General features: G+C 37.1%; 1 protein-coding gene across 7 annotated transcripts in view; it reads right to left on the reverse strand.

Moving 5' to 3' along the window:
* The window catches only part of CHIC1 (cysteine rich hydrophobic domain 1), a 43,272-nt gene extending 35,193 nt beyond the window's left edge, over positions 1-8,079 (reverse strand). For 6 of the 7 annotated variants that reach the window (XR_006339903.1, XR_006339902.1, XR_006339900.1 and 3 more), the window contains exon 1: positions 7,636-8,073. Coding sequence is in view for 2 of the 7 variants with exons in the window: in XM_043896371.1 (XP_043752306.1) it covers positions 7,636-7,931 (296 nt within the window). In the remaining 5 variants the exon portion in view is untranslated. Of the gene's footprint in view, positions 1-7,635 lie in introns of all 7 variants that reach the window. The other variant, XM_043896369.1, reaches the window with a different exon arrangement.
* Between the last annotated feature and the right edge of the window lie 15,344 nt (positions 8,080-23,423).

A 23,423-nucleotide genomic window follows, 5' to 3' on the forward strand; every position in this document is an offset into this window, starting at 1 on the left:
GTTCACAGAGGTTAGACAAGCTCATCTATCCATTAGTGAGTGATCAGTGAGAGACATGAGTAAAGATGTGGAGTTTGTCAGCATTAGACAGAAGCATTTGAGAACTGCTCGCATTTTCACTCTATCAGGTTCATTAAATAAAGAGCCTATTATGTGTTTGAAGCTGACCCAGCTGGTGGTTCTTAATGACTGTATTTTATTTGTCAAGTGTCTGCAATGTCCCAAATTTTAATTTCTTGGACAATTCTTTGCAGTAAAGGAAACTGAGGCAAAGAAAGATGGGTCTTCAAGTTGCTCTTCCACTTTTCTTCCTCTTTACACCTCTCACTGTCTTTAATTCTTTTGAAAATGGCTGTATATCAGCCTCTGAAAATCCTGCACAAATTTAAGTTTATATGTTTAGGTTGTTTAAGAAAACAGATAAAATGCATTAAAATTCTGCCAAAAAAACACATTTGCCTAGAAAACTTTGCACTTGTAGTAACACTGTTTCTGAAGCATGTGCATTGAATTCTACATGTGCATTGAACTCCACATGTGCATTGAATTTACTACACCAAGAAAAAAGAAAGTCTATAACATACAATTAAATGATATTTTGAAAAATTAAATTTCTTTAATCTTCCATATGGAAATATGTCTTGCTGCTCTGTAAAATGACTAATTACTATAGCTTCAGTATTCTCAAAGCCTAAAATCTTATAAAATTTAGCTTATACAAATACAAATTAACAATGCTTCACTGTCATTTCTCAAAGACAGCTGTTTACAGAAAAGGCAACAATTGCAGTGCTATTTAACTTTTTGCAGAAATGCACTGTTTGACAAATTTGGCTATCTTTTTTCAATTCTATATGTAATAACTTCAGCTTTTTTAGATTAATTTTAATGAGAATTTTATATATCTGAGCATTGGTAAACTCTCATCTCTACTACTATATACCTCTACTACTGAGGGTAAATAACTATATATTTTAATAAAAATAAGAAAACAATGTCATGAGATAAAATTTTTCTTGTATTTCAATACACTGGATCCAAATATTTACCCTAAAAATATCAAAAAGAAAAATGATAGATATTAGGCTACATCACTCAGATATATAGTATTTTTGAAACAACACTTACAAGAGACATTTCATTATTTCTGTTTTCTAAAACCTTAAATCTGTGGGAGCTAATTTAGCCATGTATGTATTTTTATTTGGAAAAAGATCATTAAATATCCATTTATGATCATCATCATCTCAGATTTGGAATTACAATTATTGTGGTAAGGTAATTTGACTTCTCAAAAATTATAATTCATTGATAAGTTATTAAATAACTCTTGTTAAATATATTTAATATTAATTAGAGACTAGAGATCTCTTCAAGAGAATTAGAGATACCAAGTGAACATTTCATGCAAAGATGGGCACAACAAAGGTCAGAAATGTATGGACCTAAAAGAAGCAGAAGATATTAAGAAGATGTGGCAAGAATACACAGAAGAACTATACAAAAAAGATCGTAAAGACCCAGATAACCACAATGGTGTGATCACTCACCTAGAACCAGACAGCCTGGAGTGAGCGGTCAAGTGGGCCTTAGGAAGCATCACTACAAACAAAGCTAGTGGAGATGATGGAATTCCAGCTGAGCTATTTCAAATCCTAAAAAGATGACACTATGAAAGTGCTGCACTCAATATGCCAGCAAATTTGGAAAACTCAGCAGTGGCCACAGGACTGGAAAAGGTCAGTTTTCATTCCAATCCCAAAGAAAGGCAATGCCAAAGAATGTTCAAACTACCGCACAATTGCACTCATTATACACCCTAGCAAAGTAATGGTCAAAATTCTCCAAGTTAGACTTCAACAGTACATGAACTGAGAACTTCCAGATGTTCAAGCTGGATTTAGAAAAGGCAGAGGAACCAGAGATCAAATTGTCAACATCTGTTGGATCATAGAAAAACCAAGAGAATTCCAGAAAAACAACTACTTCTGCTTCATTGACTATGCTAAAGCCTTTGACTATGTGGATCACAACAAACTGTGGAAAATTCTTAAAGAGATGGGACTACCAGACCACCTTACCTGTCTCCTGAGAAATCTGTATCATGTCAAGAAGCAACAGTTAGAAACGGACATGGAAAAATGGACTGGTTACAAATTGGGAAAGGAATATGTCAAGGCTGTATATTGTTACCCTGCTTATTTAACTTAAATGCAGAGTACATCATGTGAAATGCCAGGCTGGATGAAGCACAAGCTGGAATCAAGATTGCTGGGAGAAATATCTATAACCTCAGAAATGCAGATGACACCACCCTTGTGGCAGAAAGTGAAGAGGAACTAAAGAGCCTCTTGATGAAAATGAAAGAGGAGAGTGAAAAAGCTGACTTAAAACTCAACATTCAGAAAACTAAGATCATGGAATCTGGTCCCATCACTTCATGGCAAATAGATGGGGAAGCAATGGAAACAGTGAGAAACTTTATTTTTGGGGGCTCCAAAATCACTGCAGACGGTGACTGCAGCCATGAAATTAAAAGATGCTTGCTCCTTGGAAGAAAAGCTATGATCAACCTAGACAGCATATTAAAATGCAGAGACATTACTTTGCTGACAAAGGTCCATGTAGTCAAAGCTATAGTTTTTCCAGTAGTCATGTATGTATGTGAGAGTTGAACCATAAAGAAAACTAAGTGCCAAAGAATTGATGCTTTTGAGATGTGGTGTTGGAGAAGACTCTTGAGAGTCTCTTGGACTACAAGGAGATCAAATCAGTCAATCCTAAAGGGAATCAGTCCTGGATATTCATCAGAAGGACTGATGCTGAAGCTCCAATACTATGGCCACCTGATGTGAACAACTGACTCATTGGAAAAGCCCCTGATGCTGGGAAACATTGAGGGCAGGAGGAGAAAGGGCCAACAGAGGATGAGATGGTTGGATGGCATCACCGACTCTATGGACATGAGTTTGAGCAAGCTCCAGGAGTTGGTGGACAGGGAAGCCTGGTGTGCTGCAGTCCATGGAGTCACAAAGAGTTGGACACAACTGAGTGACTCAACTGACTGACTGATCTTATTAAAATAATAAAACCAATGTGTAAAGGTGAGATAAGTAGACAGGGTATTTGGACACAGATGGTCTTGCTCAACAAAGCTTTCAGAGGTAAGGCCATGCCATACCATTCCCCTGAACTCCCCAATCTGGTAGTATTTTTGTATCGATGATCAGAAACATAACTACTCTCCAGAGGATGATTCTACTAACTAACACTTGTTGAGGGCCTACAATACAGCATACACTATGGTGAGCATATTGAGTTTTACTAAAAGAACTAATATTTATTCAACTTACTTTTACTGTCTACTTCAGGGCAGGCACTGTGGTAGGCACTGAAAATTCAGAGGGAACCAGTGATTATCCTGCCATTTCAGCTTCCCATTTAGCAGGGGCAGAGAAGACTTACAGGAAGTGGTGACCACATGTGGGGTAAGAATGGTGGGTGGTGGAATTCTAGATGAAGGCCCCAGCTTGAGCAGAGGCAGAGAGATAAGAAATAGCATGCTATGAATAAGAAAATACAGCAGTAAAGGAAAATGTCAGGATATTAGGCTGATGGATAGGCAGGGTCCAGTCATATATTCCATGTTTTAGAGCTTAGACTTGATCCTACAGATGAAGAGAAAACCACAGGAGTCTTAAACAGGAAAGTGGTGTCCATTTAGCAGCAGACTGAGGAATGGATGTGGAGGTGATAAGGTGAAGACAAGATGATAAGTACAGTGGTGAAAGGGGCTTGAATCAGGGAAGTAAGTGGTGGTAGGGAGGAAAAGAAGAAAATTTTAAGCCATATATTGTTTATACCCACTGATTTCTTAGATATGAGAAGACTGAATGGGGAAGATGAACTACTTGCCAGATTTAACTGATTTGGAGAACTCAGAAATAGAAGGAATTTTTTAAGGGGATGGGATGGGGGTGTGAGGATATGTGGCAGGAGAGGGGAGGATGAGTTCTGTTTTGAATACATTGAATTTAAGATGTCAGTGAGTCATTAGGTGAGGAAGCCCATATAAGAGCCTTAGCAGAGTCTGGTATAGCAATACATATTTGGGAGACAATAGATAACTGAAACCACGGGAACCAAGATGAGGCCACCTATCTAGATAGAGTAGGGAATGAGAATAGTGGGATGAAAACAAAACCCTGGAGATCACTGGTATTCAAGGAGCAAAGGAGGAAGAAAAGACAATGAATGAGACAGTTCAGAAACAACCAGAAAAATATAAGGAGACCAGGGAGAGTAAAGTAGCCAAGAAATTCCAAATTTGTTTGGCTGGTAAATGTTTTATTTTGTTTTTTAACAGGATTTGAAACCCTTTAGGCAAAACACATACCTTCCAGTTCTACTAAGGCCCATCATTACTCAAGCTGCACCATTTTCTGTGACCTGTCTTGCCTCTGAAGGCCTGTGTGTTTGTGACCCCTGTAGTAAAAGCCTCTGAGAAAGAGAGTCATTATAAGTCTCATATGCAATACAGAGGACCAGAAAGATAGAAAATGGAAGATGCCCATTAATTTAGCAACAGGAAGGTCATGATGATCTTAATGATGCCAGTTTGTCTGAGGTCATGGTGACAAAATCCAGGTAACAGAAGGGTGAAGAGGAAATAGATATGGTGAATGTAGCTACTCTTAAGAAATCTGGAGAAAGAAAAGACATTAGATAGTAGCTAATGGGGAACATAGGTCTAAGAAGGCTATTTTATTTTTAAAGAATTAGAGAGATTCTGAATACAGTTATAGGCTGAGTTAACAGAGGCCAAGTGAGGTAGTAGTAGTATAGAGAGGGGGCTGCCTTGGAGGAGGTTGCAAAAGAAGGTTTTGGAAGGTATCAGTGGAGGGGTGAGCTCTGAACAAGTGGAGGGACTCCTTGACCTCTGAGAGTGGAGAAGGAGAGCACAAAATTCAAACCTAATTAAGATCTGATGCAGGTTTTTCAGCAGGAAAGTGACATTTTAAACTGTGTTTTAAGAAAATTAATTTGGCATAAGCATCCAGATGGATTGGAGTGGGAAGAGGCAGCAGACTGTGGCTGCAATTCAAGAAGATGGTGACCCCAACTAGCAAAGTGCCAGCAGAAATGGAGAAAAGTGAATAATCTAATAGACCTTTTAAAAGGCATGAAGACATAATTCTGGGACAGACTGGCAATGGACAATTCAAGGAGAAGGAAGAGTTAAAAATGACTCAAGGACTTGAAGTATTACCCGGGAAGATTGGAATGGTAGTATCAGAGTCAGTAATGGGGCAACTGGAATGCACAGCCAATGTCAGGAGAGAAAATATTAGGTTTAAGATATACTGAATTTGAGGTGATGGTTCTCAAATTTTAAACTTTGAAAAGAAACAACATCCTCTAAAGAACAAGTGACTACACAAAGAATGAAAAAAATAAGGGTGGGAGAGAATAAGAAATATTTCATTCAGGTAGGGCAACTAATACTCCTTTATCAGAAAAAAATTAAACAAAGGCTGATATATTAGACATTTCAAAATTAAATTAACTATTTCTTAAGGACTTGACTTTATCTGTTGTAAGGAAGATTTTACTATCATAGAAAGATCAGTTTCTCAGATCCAGTAAAACTTTCTCCTAAACATTCAACCCTTTTTTTTTCCTCCAAATCTCAGACATTTAACATCAAATGTTCTTTCTAGGTCACAGAACATGTACAACTAAATACTTTTCCAAACTATGTACATTGGTTAGCAATTCAAGTACTGGTTTGCTGCTTTTTAGGTTTTGCCTTCAATTAATGCCAACAGTTACTAAGAGCACCACTATTTCATGCTCTTTATTCCATAATTTTTAAGCTAGGAGGGACATTACACTTATCAAAAGGGCCTGAGCATGGCAAGTGTCAGTGCTTTGCTTTTAATTGAAAATAGATTTATAAGTACTTCACCATGGTTGTATGAAGAGTAAAATGAAACCACAAATAAGTTTCAGAGAACTTAAATTCTGTTTTCTTGCTTGTTCTTTGTTTTCTGAATTTTAGAAAATAATGAGGGGAAGGAGTGTTGGAATATAAAATTATGGACTAGAATAAAAAGTCTTTTTCTGTTTAGTCATGTTAAATAATCTGCATGAAAGTAAACTTTGATGCCAGAATCATAATCAATTTCAGTAATAAATTGTCTCCATAGTGATGAAAGGAATCTAAGTAAAACTGTGCAGTAAGCTGGCATCTGAACATTGTAGGCTATCTGCAAAATTCTTGAACCAAGAAAAATTGTGTTAAAATTGCCTAACCAAATGGCAGATCTAAAAATCTCCTCCCATTCTTCCACAATTTCAAAATCTTTCTTAATACTTTTCATGCAAAGATCACAAAAGTATATTACAATCATAATACTCAACATGTTAAAATTAAAAGCTAACATGATGGGGGGAGGTGGTGCATATTACATTATTTCAGATAATATGAACTCAACTGAAAGTCAAAGTGGTAGGTGAGCCATTATCAAAATTATAGGCAGCATGACTTAATAGGAAAAATAGTCCTGTTTTTTAAATGCAGTAAATGACAGCATATTTAAGATGATGAACATGATATAATACTCAAAACTTCCAAGTATTTACAGTCCATTTCATTACATAAAAATGAGAAAGCACTCTTCAAAGCCCAGAAAACCACTGCATTTAAAGGGCCCTCTCCCCTTTTAGTTTCTCAAATATGATCCAAGATTTCAATTTTTAAAAACTCTGCATAAGTTTTCAAAAAATCATTCTCAGCTCCTAGGGGATTGATGTCCATACATATTTGATGTTTGCATATTTACTATTTGCACATACAAAATCTCCTGAAGGTATCTTAAATTATCTCAGAGGTAAAAGACTTTAGAAACCATCTAACTCCAAACCCCTCATTTTATGGATGGAGATATTAAGGCCCAGAAATAGGAAGTAACCTGACCAAGGTCACAGGGCGAGTAAGAAGTAAAGCTGGGACTAACATACAAGAGCCCTCACTCTCAATCTATTGCTCTTTCAACGTTTCATAGCTGCCTCTCAACCTGAACATCTAATTGTGTGATATGTCAGAGTGATCAACACACAGAAAGGATTACTGTATTCCTTTACATAAGGATTAAGCAAAAGAATGGATGCAAATGTAAGTGAGTGGATAGTCTATAACGTTATTCACAAAATATATCCTGTTTCTGTTTTGAAGAGTCCAAGCCTCGGTCTCGTCACTTGTTACAGCAGTCACCGGGTTCCACTAGACACCAATCTTAACAGCAAAGAATCCGCTGGTACATCCTGCAGTTTAGACTATTCTCGCCAGCATACACAGAAGCAAGAAGACTCACCTCTACTCCAATCCCTTTGGCTCCGAGCCCCAGACTTCCCTGTCCTATACTCACTCTTTACCTGGTGTTGGTGCATCGCATTTGCATTCTCCTCACTTCCTTTACACCTATCTCCCTCAGTTTCTCCATTTAGACCAGATGTCCTTTTGTAACTGTATGCCTCAGTCAGCCCTCCCCCACACCACACGCCCCTCGATCGCTTCATTCCTCTGTCGCCAAATCTCAGCCTTTTCAAACCCCATAGCTCCCTCTCGCTTACACAGTGATGTGGCCGGCGCCCCGCACCAATACAGGGTCGGGGGCATATCTCCGAAGATGCTCTTCGCTCACTACCCGAGGCGGGGGCGGCGTTTCCTCCACCTGCTCCTCTTCTTCCTCCTCCTCCTCTTCGTTTTCTTCTTCCTCCTCCTCCTCATCTTCCTCGTCATCGTCAGGCCCTGATCCCGACGACGACGACGACGGCGACGACGACGACGTTGCCGCTTCTTCTTCCTCCTCCTCCTCCAGTTCCGAGATGGTGTCGAACTCCGCCATGTTGGGCAGCAAGATGCTCATCACGTGACCTCTCTATCGCCGCCACCCTCACGGAGAAGAGTGTGAACCTGCTGAGGTGCAGAAAGAGGAGGGGGAACTTAATGCAGAGAAACAGGAGGGGTGTAGGGACTGGATTTAAGGAGATGCGCCTGCGTGGTGGGGTGGACGTGGCGGGGCGTGGAGGGGGGGGAGGCGGGGGCATAAGGGAGAGAGGAGAAAAATCAGTGTACGCTTGCGCGGCTCCAAGGGAAAAGGGGCGTTAGAGGTGAACTCCAGGGAATTATCGAGGTCCGGTATGCGGGTGCTGCTCTTAATACTGCTGTTTGGGCTTCTGCTGCTTGTCTCCCAGGGATGTATCTTCTGGTTTTACTTCCTACTAATAAATAATGGTATTATTACCCGCTTTGCCTCCAGTGCAGAGAAAGGATATTCTATAAAAGAGAGGTTAGAACTTTGCCCCATATATCTTAAAATATTCACCAATCCCTTACGCTTGTTCAGCAATACAGTTTAAAAGACTTTTGCTGCAGAACTTTGCCACACCCTGGGAGGCATTTTTATTAACATTTTACTGAAGGGGAAACTTTCTATTACTTCTTCTACTATGTAATACTTATGGAGGACTCACTAAGTGTCAGGGACTATGCTAAGTGCTCTGTGTACATATCTCATTTAATGCTTCACAGCCCTATGAAATATGTACCATGATATCATTTTATGCATGGGAAACCTAGATGAAGAGAGGAGAAGTAACTTGCCCAATGCTTCTGATTCCAGAAGCCCAGCACTGTTAACTAAAGGGCTATACTTCCTAAAGTTGTTTGGAGGGGCTTCATAGAGTGGTGCCTTTTGGGCATCTTGAAAGATGTTTGAATTTTGGAGTTTATTTTTTCTCTTTCCGCGGGGAGGAGGGAAATGGGGGGAGTAAAGGGAGCGTTCCAACCCAAGGAAACATCGATTAACATCATCCATTTTCCAGACATTGGGCTAGACTCTAACATACAATATCTCAATTAACCGTTAAACAATACTGTGGGGGTAGGCATCATCACCCTTGCTTTATAGATGACAAAGCAGTCTCAGGAAGTTTAAGTAATGTATTAAGGTCTCTGGTGACCTTTTGTCTAAGATTTTCTTTTTCAAACACCTCCTTCCTTCCATCTGCTAAATGTTACAGAGATCACATATTTTGAGTTTCCAAACCGTGTCTCAAACTATTTCATATTTGGCAGTAGCACAAACATTCATGCCATAATCCAAGGATCATTAAGACAATAAAGTAACACAGCTGCTAAGTAATAAAACAAATACTGTAATCCAGGTATTCTAATATCAGCTTCACTGCTCTTTCTGCTACAGGATGGCTGCATCCCAATTAGTTGGTGGGACTGAGGAAATAGATATAGCCAAGCCACACTTTAATGTAGGGTGAGTATTATATTAACAGTATAGCAGTGAAAACAAAGCATTTCGGCTGTCTGAGGGAGGAAGAAATTAGTTCTATGAAAGGGACTGATCAAACCATCATCATTATCAAGGAATTTGTGTTATTAAAATGGGAAAAAAAAATTGTACTCAAAAACTTGATTATTTTGGAACTTTAAAAATAAGTTGCAACACTCTCAGCAAAAAATCTAGGTTTTTATAACAGAGAGAACTTTATCTACTAACTGGAAATTGTAATTAAAGATGGAATGTTAAAGAATTTTATAATAGACTTCTGTTATGTCTGTTATTTTGGGCATTGATAATGTGTCATATGTCATTTATCAGAGGAAAATACCTTAGACTTAAGATCAATATTCTGCACCAGTTCTCTTTCAAAAAGCAAAACAAAAACAAAAAAACCCACAGGCTATATTGAAAAAAAATTCCAAACATCTTATATTATCCATGAAAGTCCACTGAGTCAATCTCTGGAAGGAAGTATTGTGCTGATGACTGCTTAACTGGTAGTTTCTTCTTTTTACCACTCAGGATTAGACTAGGTAGGTATATTCGAAGGGAAAGGATTATACGGAGTATACTTGTGATAGGTATAAATGAGGTATTAGAACTATGGTGAAAGTGAAGACATTAAGGCTGTGGGATATGGGAGGGAAGGAGAGGAACAGTGAAATTCCATAGTCAAGATGCAAAGAAGCCCCTGACAGTCAGATGTCAAAAGGACAAAGCAGTTAAGAGAAACGCTATGCTTTGAGAAACTCACAAGTATAGTCAAATCTGCACATCTGTTTTTACTGCATATATGGTGGGCTGAAAAGGCATATATGATTTCAAGCTTAATTTGTTTTGCAGAACTATAGGAGAATTTGGAATTGGTCAAGCTGAGAAAAACACATTTTTCAGCAAAACACAAGAACATGATTTTCAAATGATACTTTAGCTGCCATCAAGGATAGTAAAGCTAGGAGTGGATGGAGAAGAAAACACACAACTTCTGTCCAATGTGCTAAGCAGAGCACGGGGGTAATTGTCGCATCTGATGGCAGGGGACCTGAGGCAAGAGATCAGAGGTTTAACTATTTGAGGGGGTGGATTTCAACCTTAAAACAGCTGAAACCAATTGCAAATTTGAAAAACAACTTTCTTCCTCCCTCCCTCCTTCTGTTCCTCCCTTCCTCTTTTTCTTTCTTTTTCTATTTAGATATTTATTTATTTAAGCATATGACTTGGTGATTTTAGTGAATTCACAGAGTTGTGCAACTATCGCCACAAACTACTTTTAGAACTTTTCTGTCACATTCAACAGAAATCACAGTCCCATTTTCAGTCATTTCCCACTCTTTACCCCAGCCCCAGGAAATAATTAATCTTTATTAATTATTGATCTTTAATAATCTTAATTAATCTTTAATAATTAATCTTTCTTTCTGTATAGATTTCTTTTCTGGGCATTTCAAATAAATTGAACCATACAGTACGTGTTCTTTTGTGTCTAGCTTCTTTCACTTAGCATAATGTTTTTGAGATTTGGTCATGTTGTGTCTTGTATGAATACTTCATTCCTTTTAATTGATAAATAGCATGCCTTTGTAAGGATATGTCACATTTGGCTTATCCATTCACCAACTGTTGACATTTGGATTGCTTCCACCTTTGGATATTATGAAAATGCTGTTATGAAAATTCACATACAAGTCCTTGTATGAACATATGTTTTGATTTCTCTAGGGTGGATACCTATGGGTGGAATTGCTAGGACATATGGTAAGACTGTTTTGAATTTAAGAGAACTGCCAAACTGTTTCCAAAGTTGCTTATTCAGTTTGCATTCCCACCAGCAATGTATGAGGATTCCATTTTTCTCCACATCCTCTCCAACAGTTGTTATTGTCTTTTCGATTATAGCTATTCTTGTGGGTGTGAAGTGCTATTGCATTGTAGTTTTACTTTGCACTTCCTGAATGACTAATGATGTTAAGCATTTTTTCATGTGCTTGTTGTTCATTTACAAATGAACTTTCTTATACTTTCTTTGATAAAACGTCTATTCAAATTTTTTGGTCCATTTTAAAAAATAAACTTTAAGATAATTGGAGATTCATATACAATTGTAAAACATAATACAGAGAAGTCCTGTTTAATCCTCTACTCAGTACCCTGAATGGTAACAACTTCCATAACTATAGTACACTATCATATGAAACTAACATTGACACAATCCACCATCTTACTCAGATTTCTAGTCATACATTTACTCATGTGTATGTGTATTTAGTCTATACAATTTTATCACAGATGTAGGTTCATTTAACCACCACCATAGTCGAGATACAGAAGAGTTACATCACCACAAGGATACCACTTGTTATCCTTTTATAATCACCTTCTCCCTTTTCATAACCATTAAGCTGTTTACCACCTTTATTTATTATAGTTCCAAGAATATTATGTAAATTGTTTCATACAGTGTGTGACCTTTGGGCATTGGCCTTTTTCACTCATTATACTTCTGAGAATCATCTAGGTTATTGAGTACATCAATGATTCATTCCTTTTTATTGCTGTGTATTATTCCACAGTATGACTGTACAGCAGTTTGTTTACTTATCACCAACTATTGTTTCCCCACATTTTAAATATTATAAGTAAAGCTACTATGAACATTTGTGTATAGCTTTTTCCTTCTTAAGACTTTGGTTATTTGTTTACATATTATTGGGTTATAAGGTACCCATTCTTTATTCTGGATAGAAATTATTTGTCAGATATATGGTGTACAAATATTTTCTCCCAGCCTGTGGCTTGCCTTTTCATGTTGTTAACGGTGTCTTTTGAACTAAAAAAGTTTAAAATTTTGATGAAATTCAATTTATCAATTTTTCTTTTAACACTTGTGCCTTTAATGATATATCTAAGAAATTTTTGCCTAGTGCACTGTCAAGAAATGTGATCTTTGTTTACTTCTAAAAGTTTTTCTAACTATCTGTGATGAATTTTGAGTTCATTTTTGTGTATGGCATGTAGCATGGGTCTAAATTCACCTCTAGAAGAAATGATAACTATGTGATATGACAGAAGTGTTACCTATCATTACAATGGCAATATTATTGCAATATAAATTTATGAAATCAATATGTTGTACATCTTAAACTTACACAATGTTTTATATAAATGACATATCAATAAAAATTTTAATAAAGTAGAAGAATGGGAAAATATTATGGAAACAGCAACAATAAGAGAGTTGAAGTATCTACAGTTATACAAAAAATAACATTTTTACTTGAGATATAAAGGGATATTATATAATTATTAAGGATCAATTTAAAACAGTCTGAAAATATAGTTACACCTAACAAAGGAGCCCCATACTACATGAAGCAAAAGCTAACAAAAATGAGTAAGAAATGGAAAATTCACCAATGATATTTGGAGACTTCAGTGACCCACTCTAAGAATTGAACAGCAAAATGAGACAAAAAATCAATGAGGATATAGAAGATATTAGAAGGCAAAAGGAGAAGGGGGTGGCAAAGGATGAGATTGTTAGATAGCATCACTGACTCAATGGACATGAATTTGAGAAAACTCTGGGAGATAGTGGAGGACATAGGAGCCTGGCATGCTACAGTCCATAGGGTCACAAAGAGTCAGACACAACTTAGTGACTGAACAACATACAGAAGACATGAAGAGCACTATAATGTACACCTAACTGATGTTTTTAGAACAATCCAACCAACAAGAGCAGAACATAGATGGAACTTTCTCAAAAGTAAATGATATGACAGGCCATGAAACAAGTCTCAGTAAATTTAAAAGGACTGCTATCACACAATTTTTAGTCTCAAACAACACTGGGAGTAAATCAGAAATCAGCAAGAGACAAAATTTTGGAGATCCTCAAATATATGGAAATGAAACAACACATTTCATAATAACCAATGGGTCAAAGAAAAATCACCAAGGAAAGTAGAAACTATTTTGAGCTAGATGAAACAAAAACACACAGAGAAAAATTTCTCTGATAGTTAAAGCAGTCCCTAAAAGGAAATTAATAGGAGTAAATATAATGCATATGAACTCATTCTCTGACTAGGGATTAAATCCATGTCCTGCAGTGGAAGCATGGAGTCCTGACCACTGGACCAATAGAGAATTCCCTGATTTTCAGTTCTTAAACCCACTTTTCATTCCTGGAGTAATTCCCCTTGGTCTTAGTGTATAGTCACTTTTATATGTGGGTTGATTCAATTTCTTAATATTTAAATTTTTGCATCTATCTTCATGAGGGATATTGGGCTCCATTTTTTCCATGTGATATTGGTCTGGATTTGGTATTACAGTAATGATAGCCTTTTAGAATCATTTGGGGATTTTTTTTCCCTTTTCCTTTATTTCCTGGGAAAATATGTGAAGAATTGTTATTTTTCCTCTTTAAATGTTTGAAGGAATTCACCAGGCCTGGGCTTTTTTTTCCTTAATGGGTAGTTTTTAGTTACTAATCCGATCTCTTTGTTAAAAATCTATTCAGATATTCTATTTCTGCTTAAATCAGTTTCAGTACTTTTTGTGTTTCTAGGAATTTATTTGTTTCTTATAAGTTGTCTGATTTGTTGGCTTAAAATTGTCCATAGCATTCTCTTATAATCCTTTTAGTTTCTGTAAGTTTAGTAGCAATATCTCATCATTTACTGTGTTTTTAAAATGTTTTTATTTTATTTTTCTTTATTAATTTTTTTTAATCTTTTGGCCATGCCACACAGTATGCAGGATTAGTTCCCTCATCAGGGATTGAACCGTACCCCCTGCAGTTGAAGCGTGGAGTTTTAACCATTGGACCACAAGAAAAGTCCTCTCCTCATTCATTATGTCTTAGTAATTTATATATTCTCTCTCATTTTTCATGTTTTTCAATTTTGTTTATCTTTTCACAGAACCAACTGCTGATTTCATTGATTTTAAACTATTTTTTCTATTATCCATTCCATTGATTTATGCAGTAATTTTTATTATTTCCTTCTTTTTGAATTCTTTATGTTTAATTTGCTCTTTTCTTCTGTTTATTAAGACAGAAATGTAGATTATTGATTTGAGAGCCTTCATATGCATTATATTTACTCCTATTAATTTCCTTTTAGGGACTGCTTTAACTATCAGAGAAATTTTTCTCTGTGTGTTTTTGTTTCATCTAGCTCAAAATAGTTTCTACTTTCCTTGGTGATTTTTCTTTGACCCATTGGTTATTATGAAATGTGTTGTTTCATTTCCATATATTTGAGGATCTCCAAAATTTTGTCTCTTGCTGATTTCTGATTTACTCCCAGTGTTGTTTGAGACTAAAAATTGTGTGATAGCAGTCCTTTTAAATTTACTGAGACTTGTTTCATGGCCTGTCATATCATTTACTTTTGAGAAAGTTCCATCTATGTTCTGCTCTTGTTGGTTGGATTGTTCTAAAAACATCAGTTAGGTGTACATTATAGTGCTCTTCATGTCTTCTGTATGTTGTTCAGTCACTAAGTTGTGTCTGACTCTTTGTGACCCTATGGACTGTAGCATGCCAGGCTCCTATGTCCTCCACTATCTCCCAGAGTTTTCTCAAATTCATGTCCATTGAGTCAGTGATGCTATCTAACAATCTCATCCTTTGCCACCCCCTTCTCCTTTTGCCTTCTAATATCTTCTATATCCTCATTGATTTTTTGTCTCATTTTGCTGTTCAATTCTTAGAGTGGGTCACTGAAGTCTCCAAATATCATTGGTGAATTTTCCATTTCTTACTCATTTTTGTTAGCTTTTGCTTCATGTAGTATGGGGCTCCTTTGTTAGGTGTAACTATATTTTCAGACTGTTTTAAATTGATCCTTAATAATTATATAATATCCCTTTATATCTCAAGTAAAAATGTTATTTTTTGTATAACTGTAGATACTTCAACTCTCTTATTGTTGCTGTTTCCATAATATTTTCCCATTCTTCTACTTTATTAAAATTTTTATTGATATGTCATTTATATAAAACATTGTGTAAGTTTAAGATGTACAACATATTGATTTCATAAATTTATATTGCAATAATATTGCCATTGTAATGATAGGTAACACTTCTGTCATATCACATAGTTATCATTTCTTCTAGAGGTGGGAACAATTAAGATCTACTCTCTTAGTAAGTTTAATATTTATAACACAGTTTTGTTGTCTGTAATCACTGTAGTGTATATTATATCTCTAGGACTTACTTATTTACTGCTTTCTAAGTATGTACCCTTAACATCTCTCCAATTCTCAGACTCCAACCTCTGGTTGTGAGGCTGTCATGGCTAACGCCATGGCAGGCAGCCTAGATTAGGAGTAGGCCTGGTTTCCCAGGGTAACATAATAATCAGGCCTCCTAGAGCCAGCCAATCAACATATGCCTAGCCAGAGAAAAGGGAACCTATCAGGGGAAAGCTGAAAGCCTCACGTTGGGCCAACAAAAATTACCTTGCAACTGTGTAACCTATCAGCTTGCGCCAACTACCCACTGTGTAACCAATCCGATTGCGCCAACTACCTGCTGCTTATTTTGACCTAATAAATACCCGAGAGAACTGGGGCTCGGGGCCTTTCGTCCTCACACACCTGGTGAGGGCGGGAGGCCCTGGCTCGAGTCAGTAATAAACTCCCCTATTGCGAGTTGCATTGTTTCGAGGAGTCTTCTTTCCCGACCGGGGACTCGGACTACGGGCAGAACACTGGTAACCACTATTCTACTTTCAATTCTTTTGCAACCCCATGGATCGTAGCATGTCAGGCTCTTTTGTCCTCCACTATCTCCCAGAATTTAGCTATCATACAGTAGTTTGTTTTTCTCTGTATGACTGATCTCAGCAAAGTGTATTCAAGGTCCATCTGTGTTGTTAGAAATGGCAACAACACCAAATCTTCTTATCCACTGAACCACTGATGGACACTTAGGCTGTTTCCATATTTTGGTTTTTTTGGATAATACTACAAAAACCATGGGAATGCATATATCTCTTAAATAACTTGTTTCCATTTCCTCTGAATATATACCCTGAAGTGGGACTGTTGAATCATGTGGTAGTACTAGTTTTAACTTTTTCTTGAACCTCCATATTGTTCTCCATAGAGGCCAAACCAGTTTACAATCCTACCAACAGTGTACAAGGATTCCGTTTTCTCCACATGCTCACCAACACTTATCTCCTGTCTTCTTGGTAACTGCCATTCTTAAAAGTGTGAGGTGATATCGCGTTGTGACTTTGATTTGCCATTTCCTTGATGAATAGTGATGTTGAGTACCCTTTCATGACCTACTGGCCTGTTGGATTCTTTGGAAGAATCTCTATGTAGTTCCTCTGCCTATTTTTAATTAGATTGAGTTGTGTGAGTTCTTTATAAATTTTGGATATTAACCCTTTATTCAATATATGCTTTGCAAATTTTTTTTATTCTATATTTTTCATTTTGTTGATTCTTTTTTTGTGGTGCAAAGCTTTTAAGTTTAATGTGCTCGCATCTGTTGATTTTTTATTGTTGTTGTTTGTTCTTTTGGTGCCAAATCCAAAAAATCATTAACACCAGAGAGATTCTTCCCTATGTTTTCTTTTTTAAATTATTAAGATATTGTTGAATTACAATATTATGTAAATATCCAATGTACAACATAGCGATTCACAATATTTAAAGGTTACACTCCATTTATAGTTATAATAAAATATTGGCTATGTTGCCTATACTGTATAATATATCCTTGTAGCTTATATAATACATAGTAGTTTGTACCTCTTAATTCAATACCCTTATCTTGCCCCTCCTCCCTTCTTTTTCCACACTGATAACCATTAGTTGTTCCTTATATCTGAATGTTTCTTTTTTAGTATATTCACTGTTTTATTTTTGGATTCCACATATAAATGATATCATATAGTATTTGTTTTTCTCTGACTTATTTCATTTAGCATAATACCCTCCAAGTTCGTACATGTCATTTCAAATGGCAAAATTTCATTCTATTTTATGACTGAGCAGTATTCCATTGTGCGTGTGTGTGTGTTTGTAAAGAAGATGTACTTCTTTATCTATTCATCTGTTGATGGCCATTAATGTTGCTTCCATATCTTTGCTATTGTAAATGCTACTGTGAACATTGGGGAGCAAGTATTTGTTCGAATTAGTGGTGTTTTTTTGATATGTATACCCAGGAGGGGAATTGCTGAGTTATATGGCAGTTCTAATTTTAGGTTTTTGGGAAACCTCCATACTGTTTTCCACAGTGGCTGCACAAATTTACATTCTCATCTGCAGTGTATGAGGGTTCCCCTTTCTCTGAATCCTCACTAACATTTGTTATTAGTGTTCTTTTTGACAATAACCACCATTCTGGCAGGTGTGAAGTGATACTTCATGGTGGTCTTAATTTGCATTTCTCTAATGATAAATGATGCTGAGCATTTTTCTGTGCCTGTTGACCATCTGTATGTCTTCTTTGGAAAAATGATTATTCAGGTCTTCTGCCCATTTTTTGATTGGATTGGGATTTTTTTTGATAATGAGTTGTATGAATTGTTCGTGTATCTTGGATATTAACCTCTTGTTGGTCACATCATTTACAAATATTTTTTCTCATTCCAGATGTTGTCTTTTGGTTTTATCAATAATTCTATTTGCTATGCAAAAGCTTTTTACCTGTTTAAAAACTTTTAAAAAGTTTATTAGGTCCCATTTGTTTATTTTTTCATTTCTTTTGCCTTAGGAAACTTATCCAAAAAATATTGATATGATATATGTCAACATGTGTTCTGCCTATGTTCTCTTCTATGAGTTTTATGGTTTCTGTTCTAATATCCAGGTCTTTAAACCATTTCAATTTTTTACATGGTGTGAGGGAATATTCTAATCTCATCCTTTTACATATTGCTGTCCAGCTTTCCCAGCACCACTTGTTGTAGAGACTGTCTATTCTGCATTGTATATTCTTAACCTCCTTTGTTATAGATTAACTGACTATGGGTACAGTTTCTGGGCTCTATTCTGTTCCATAGAACTATGTAACTGTTTTTGTGCCAGTACCACAGTGTTTTGACTACCATAGCTTTGTTCTTTTTTCTCAAAATTGCAGTCTTTTGTGGTTCCATATGACTTTTAGAATTATTTGTTCTAGTTCTTTGAAAAATGTCATGAGTATTTTAATAGTGATTGCATTATGTCTGTAGATTGCTTTGAGTGGTATAACCATTTTAACAATATTAGTTCAATACAAAAGCAGGGGATATCTTTCCATTTTTTGTATCATTTGTAATTTCCTTCATCAGTGGTTTGTAGTTTTTAGGGTACAGGTGTTTCACCTCTTTGGTTTATTCCTAGATATTTTATTCTTTTTGGTGCAATTTTAAATGGGACTGTGTTTTTACTTTCTTTTTTGATATTTCATTATTAGTGTATAGAAATCAAAGAAACTTCTGTATATTAATTCAGCAACCTTTCTGAATTCATTTATCAGGTCTAATAGTTTTGCTGTGGAGACTTTACTGTTCTCTATGTAAAGTATCATGTCATCTGTAAATAGTGACAGTTTTACTATTTCCCTTACAGTGGGGATATCTTTTATTTCTTTTGCTTCTCTGATTGCTATGGCTTTCCTTCTTGATATTCTGTCTGTGATCTATCCATTGATGTTAGTGGGGTTTAAAGTCCCCTACTATTATTTTAGTTATGGCTTCCCAGGTGGCACAAGTGGTAAAGAACCCACCTGTCAGTGCAGGAGGTGTAAGAGACACAGGTTCAATCCCTGGGTCAGGAAGATCCCCTGGAGAAGGGCATGGCAATCCACTCCAGTATTCTTGTCTGGAGAATTCCATGGACAGAGGAGCCTGGCAGGCTAGAGTCCATAAGGTCAAAAAGAGTCAGACACGACTGAAGTGACTTGGCATGTAGCACTTGATTTAAATTAAAAAACTTGATTTGATAGTCATTTAAGTTCAAACACACTCTAAAAGATCTATATTTTTAATCCCTTCCCCTACATTTTTGTTTTGATGTCATATTTTATATCTTTCTGCTTATTCTTTTACTTTTCATTGTAGTTATAGTTGCTTTTACCATTTTTTTTTTGTCTTTTAATCCACATAGTGGCTTATTTAAGTAATTTTAGATTCTTACTATATATTTGCTTTTCCTATTGGGATTTTCTCTTTGCTATAGATTCTTACTTTTTCATTTAGATCCTACAGCATTTCTTCTAGGGTAGATTTAGTATTAATGATTTTTTTTTTTTTAGTTTTTGCTTGTCTAAGAAGTTCTCTCTCCTTCTATTCTAAATAATAATGTTGCTGAGTAAAGTATCCTAGGTTGCTTATTTTCCCCTTTCAGCACTTTGAATATATCATACCACTCTCTTCTGACTTGGAAAACTTCTGCAGAGAAATCAACTGATAGCATTATGCTGCTGCTGCTGCTGCTGTTGCTAAGTCTCTTCAGTCGTGTCTGACTCTCTGCGACCCCATAGACGGCAGCCCACCAGGCTCCTTCGGCCCTGGGATTCTCCAGGCAAGAATACTGGAGTGGGTTGCCATTTCCTTCTCCAATGCATGAAAGTGAAAAGTGAAAGTGAAGTCGCTTAGTCGTGTCTGACTCTTAGCGACCTCATGGACTGCAGCCTACTAGGCTCCTCCATCCATGGGATTTCCCAGGCAAGAGTACTGGAGTGGATTGCCATTTCCTTCTCCAGATAGCATTATATGGACAATTTTATATGGCTATTTTTCTCTTGCTGCCTTTAGACATTTCCCTTTATTTTTAACTTTTGCCATTTTGATTATGATATGTCTTGATGTGTGTGGACCTGTTTGTGTTAATCTTGTTTAGGACCCTTTGTGCTTCCTGTACCTGGTTATCAGTTTCCTTCTTTAGGTTTAGGATATTTTCTACCATCATTTCCTCAAATACAGCTTCAATCCCCTTCTCTCTCTTCTCCTTCTATAACCCTGTAATGCAGCTGTTGACACATTTAATGTTATCCCTTAGATCTTCATGTTGTTGTTGTTCAGTCTCTCAATCATGTCCGACTCTTTGCAACCCCATGGACTGCAGCACACCAGGTTTCCCTGTCTTTCACTACCTCTTGGAGTTTGCTCATACTCATGTCAATTGAGTCAATGATGCCATCCAACCATCTCATCCTCCTTCACCCACTTCTCCTCCTGCTCTCAATCTTTCCCAGCATCAGGGTCTTTTTCAATGAGTCAGTTCTTCACATCAGGTGGCCAAGTATTGGAGCCTCAGCTTCAGCATCACTCCTTCTAATGAATTTTCAGGGTTGATTTCCTTTAGGATTGGCTGGTTTGATCTCCTTGCAGTCCAAGGGACTCTCAAGAGTCTTCTCCAACACCACAGTTCAAAAGTATCAGTTCTTTGGTGCTCAGCCTTCTTTATGGCCCTACTTTCACATCTCAGATCTCTATGTTACTTTCTTTTTTATTTTCCATTTGTCTTTCTGTCTGTTGTTCTGATTGAATAATTTCCCTTATTCTATCTTCCAAATCACTTATGCATTCTTCTATGTCAGTTAGTCTGCTATTCGTTTTCTTTAGTGTTTTTTAATCTAAAATATGGAGTCATCTATTTTTGATTGAGTCTTCTTTATATTTTCCAGCTCCTTATCAAGTTGATCTCTGTTTAGATTAATTATCTTCCCTAATTCATTTAGCATTTTTATTATCAGTGTTTTGAATTCTTTATCTGATAGATTATTTTTATTATTTTTTCAGAAGTTTTATCTTATTCTTTCATTTGAGAGTAGTTTCCCTGTCTTTTCATTTTACTTAACTTTTCCCTTCACTATGAATTTAGATGACAGAAATATGTATTGTAGCCTTGAAGCTGTGTTCTTGGGTGGAGCATCCCTTTGCAGACTCTGTGTACCCACTGTGTTTGGTGAGAGGGCTGGATTTGATGTGGATGCCAGTAATGTCTTTCCTTAGGGTGCACTGGCAACTATCATTTTTGTATTGGGTGTGGCTGTGAGGTGGGATTTCTCTATTCAGTGGCTGCCACCATCCTGTCAGGGATAGGGCCTGATTCCAGGTTGCTGGAGTGGAAGCCCTGAGAGTTGGTCTCAAGCTGGCTCTCTTTAATTGTGTATTTTTTCTTCTTCCCTAATGGGACCTTCGTGCCAAAGGAGTGGAGTGTTCAAACAAGTGGAGCTTGTGCAGTTACAGAGATTGGATGCTTTTCTTGTGCAGGCATCTGTGGTTAAGTTCAGGTGCAGCCCACAGTCACGTCATTTCCCTGGGCATGACTATCCCAGATCTAGTGTTATACCATAACGTGGAGTTTGTGGGGCTGGAGCATTTGCTTGGCTTGGCCGGAGTGCACAGCAAGGTAGATGTGAGAATTACGGTATCTGTGCTGCCATCAGAAGTCTGGGGTGCTTCTGGGACACCATTTGAGAAAATGTCCAGTAGCTACTACACCCTGTCCTGGATTATGCTCTGGGTGGCCTCTGTGTCCATAGGTCTCAGTCTTTTCCCAGGTTGTGGATGCCGTAGATCCAGTGCCAAGTTGTGGCCTGGGGTGAGCAGTGCTAGGGTGTTTGCTCAGTTTAGGTTGGGCTGCATGGCTAAGTGACAACCAGTGGGTCGGTCAGACCTCTCTCTGCCCTGCCTATGGGCAAGCCAATATCCTCACACTTCTTATGAGTTCAGTGTAAGCTTCTACATCCCTTCTATCCATTTCAGTGGTTCTCCAAGTAGCTAAGGGTCTTGTCTCTTATGTGTAAGATCCCAGGACTGGGATTCCCAGTCTGTAGCTTCATCTGCTCACTTCCCAGGGAGAGTATCCACCCTTGTGATCTCCCTTTTCCTCTGAGTCCCCTACCTGGGGCACAAGTCCCAAACCAATCACTCTTCTTCTCTTCCTAATTGATTATATGTGTATCTTTCTTACTACCTTACTTGTACAGAAGTCCTTCTGCCAGTTTCCAGTTAGTTTCCACCTCTAACTGAAAATAGCTGTCCCACATGTATATGTATTTTTGGTGTGTTCATGGGGGAATGTGAACTCCATGTCCTCTTATTCTACCATCTTGATCTCCTCCATCTAAAAACCTATTTTCATGTAGAGTTGCAATTTTCTGATTCTTTCTGTATATTTATTACATTACTACAAGTTTTGTGTACTTTTTCCTTTTTGTTTCTGGTAGAAGAACTCCTTTCAACATTTCTTGTAAGGCAGGTCTAGTGTTGATAAACTCAATTTTTGTTCTAGGAATCCCTTTATTTCTCCTTCATATCTGAATGATAACCTTTCTGAATAAAGTATTCTTGGCTGATACTTTTTATCTTTCAGTATTTTGAGAATGTCTTTCTACTCCCTCCTGGTCTGTAAAATTTGTGCTGAGAAACTTGCTTATTGTACAACAGGGGTTCTTTTTTAGGTTCCCATCTCTTTTTTTCCTCTGGTTGCTTTTACAGTTTTCTTTGTTGTGGATTTTGACAGTTTTTAATATAATGTGTCTTGAAGAAAATCTTTATGTGTTTAATCAATTAAATGTTTTCTTAGCTTCTTGAACTTGTATATTCATTTCCTTCCCCAGGTTTGGGAAGTTCTCAACTATTATTTATTTAAATAAACTCTCTGTTCCTTTCTCCCTCTCTTCTTATTCTGGGATACCCATTACCATGATGCTACCCTTCCTAAAAAGGTAGTTCTAATGAGATTTCACTTTTTTTTTGAACTTTCTATTTTGTACTGGAGTGTAGCCATTTAACAATATTGTAATAGTTTCAGGTGAACAGCAAACGGATTCACCGATACATATACATGTATCCATTCTCCCCCAACCCCTTCTCCCATCCAGGTTACCACATAATACTGAGCAGAGTTTCATGTGCTATACAATAGGTCCTTGCTGGTTATCTGTTTTAAATATAACAGTGTGCACATGACCATCCTCAAATCCCTAACTATCTATTTTCTCCGGCAACCAAGATACACTGAGAGAGTCAATTCCTAGGCAGGTTGATAAGAAGTCCGGGGGTCCCCAAGGAGAGAGGGGTCT

This window comes from Cervus elaphus, chromosome X (genome assembly GCF_910594005.1).
Source record: "Cervus elaphus chromosome X, mCerEla1.1, whole genome shotgun sequence".
NCBI classification, from domain to species: Eukaryota; Metazoa; Chordata; class Mammalia; order Artiodactyla; family Cervidae; genus Cervus; species Cervus elaphus.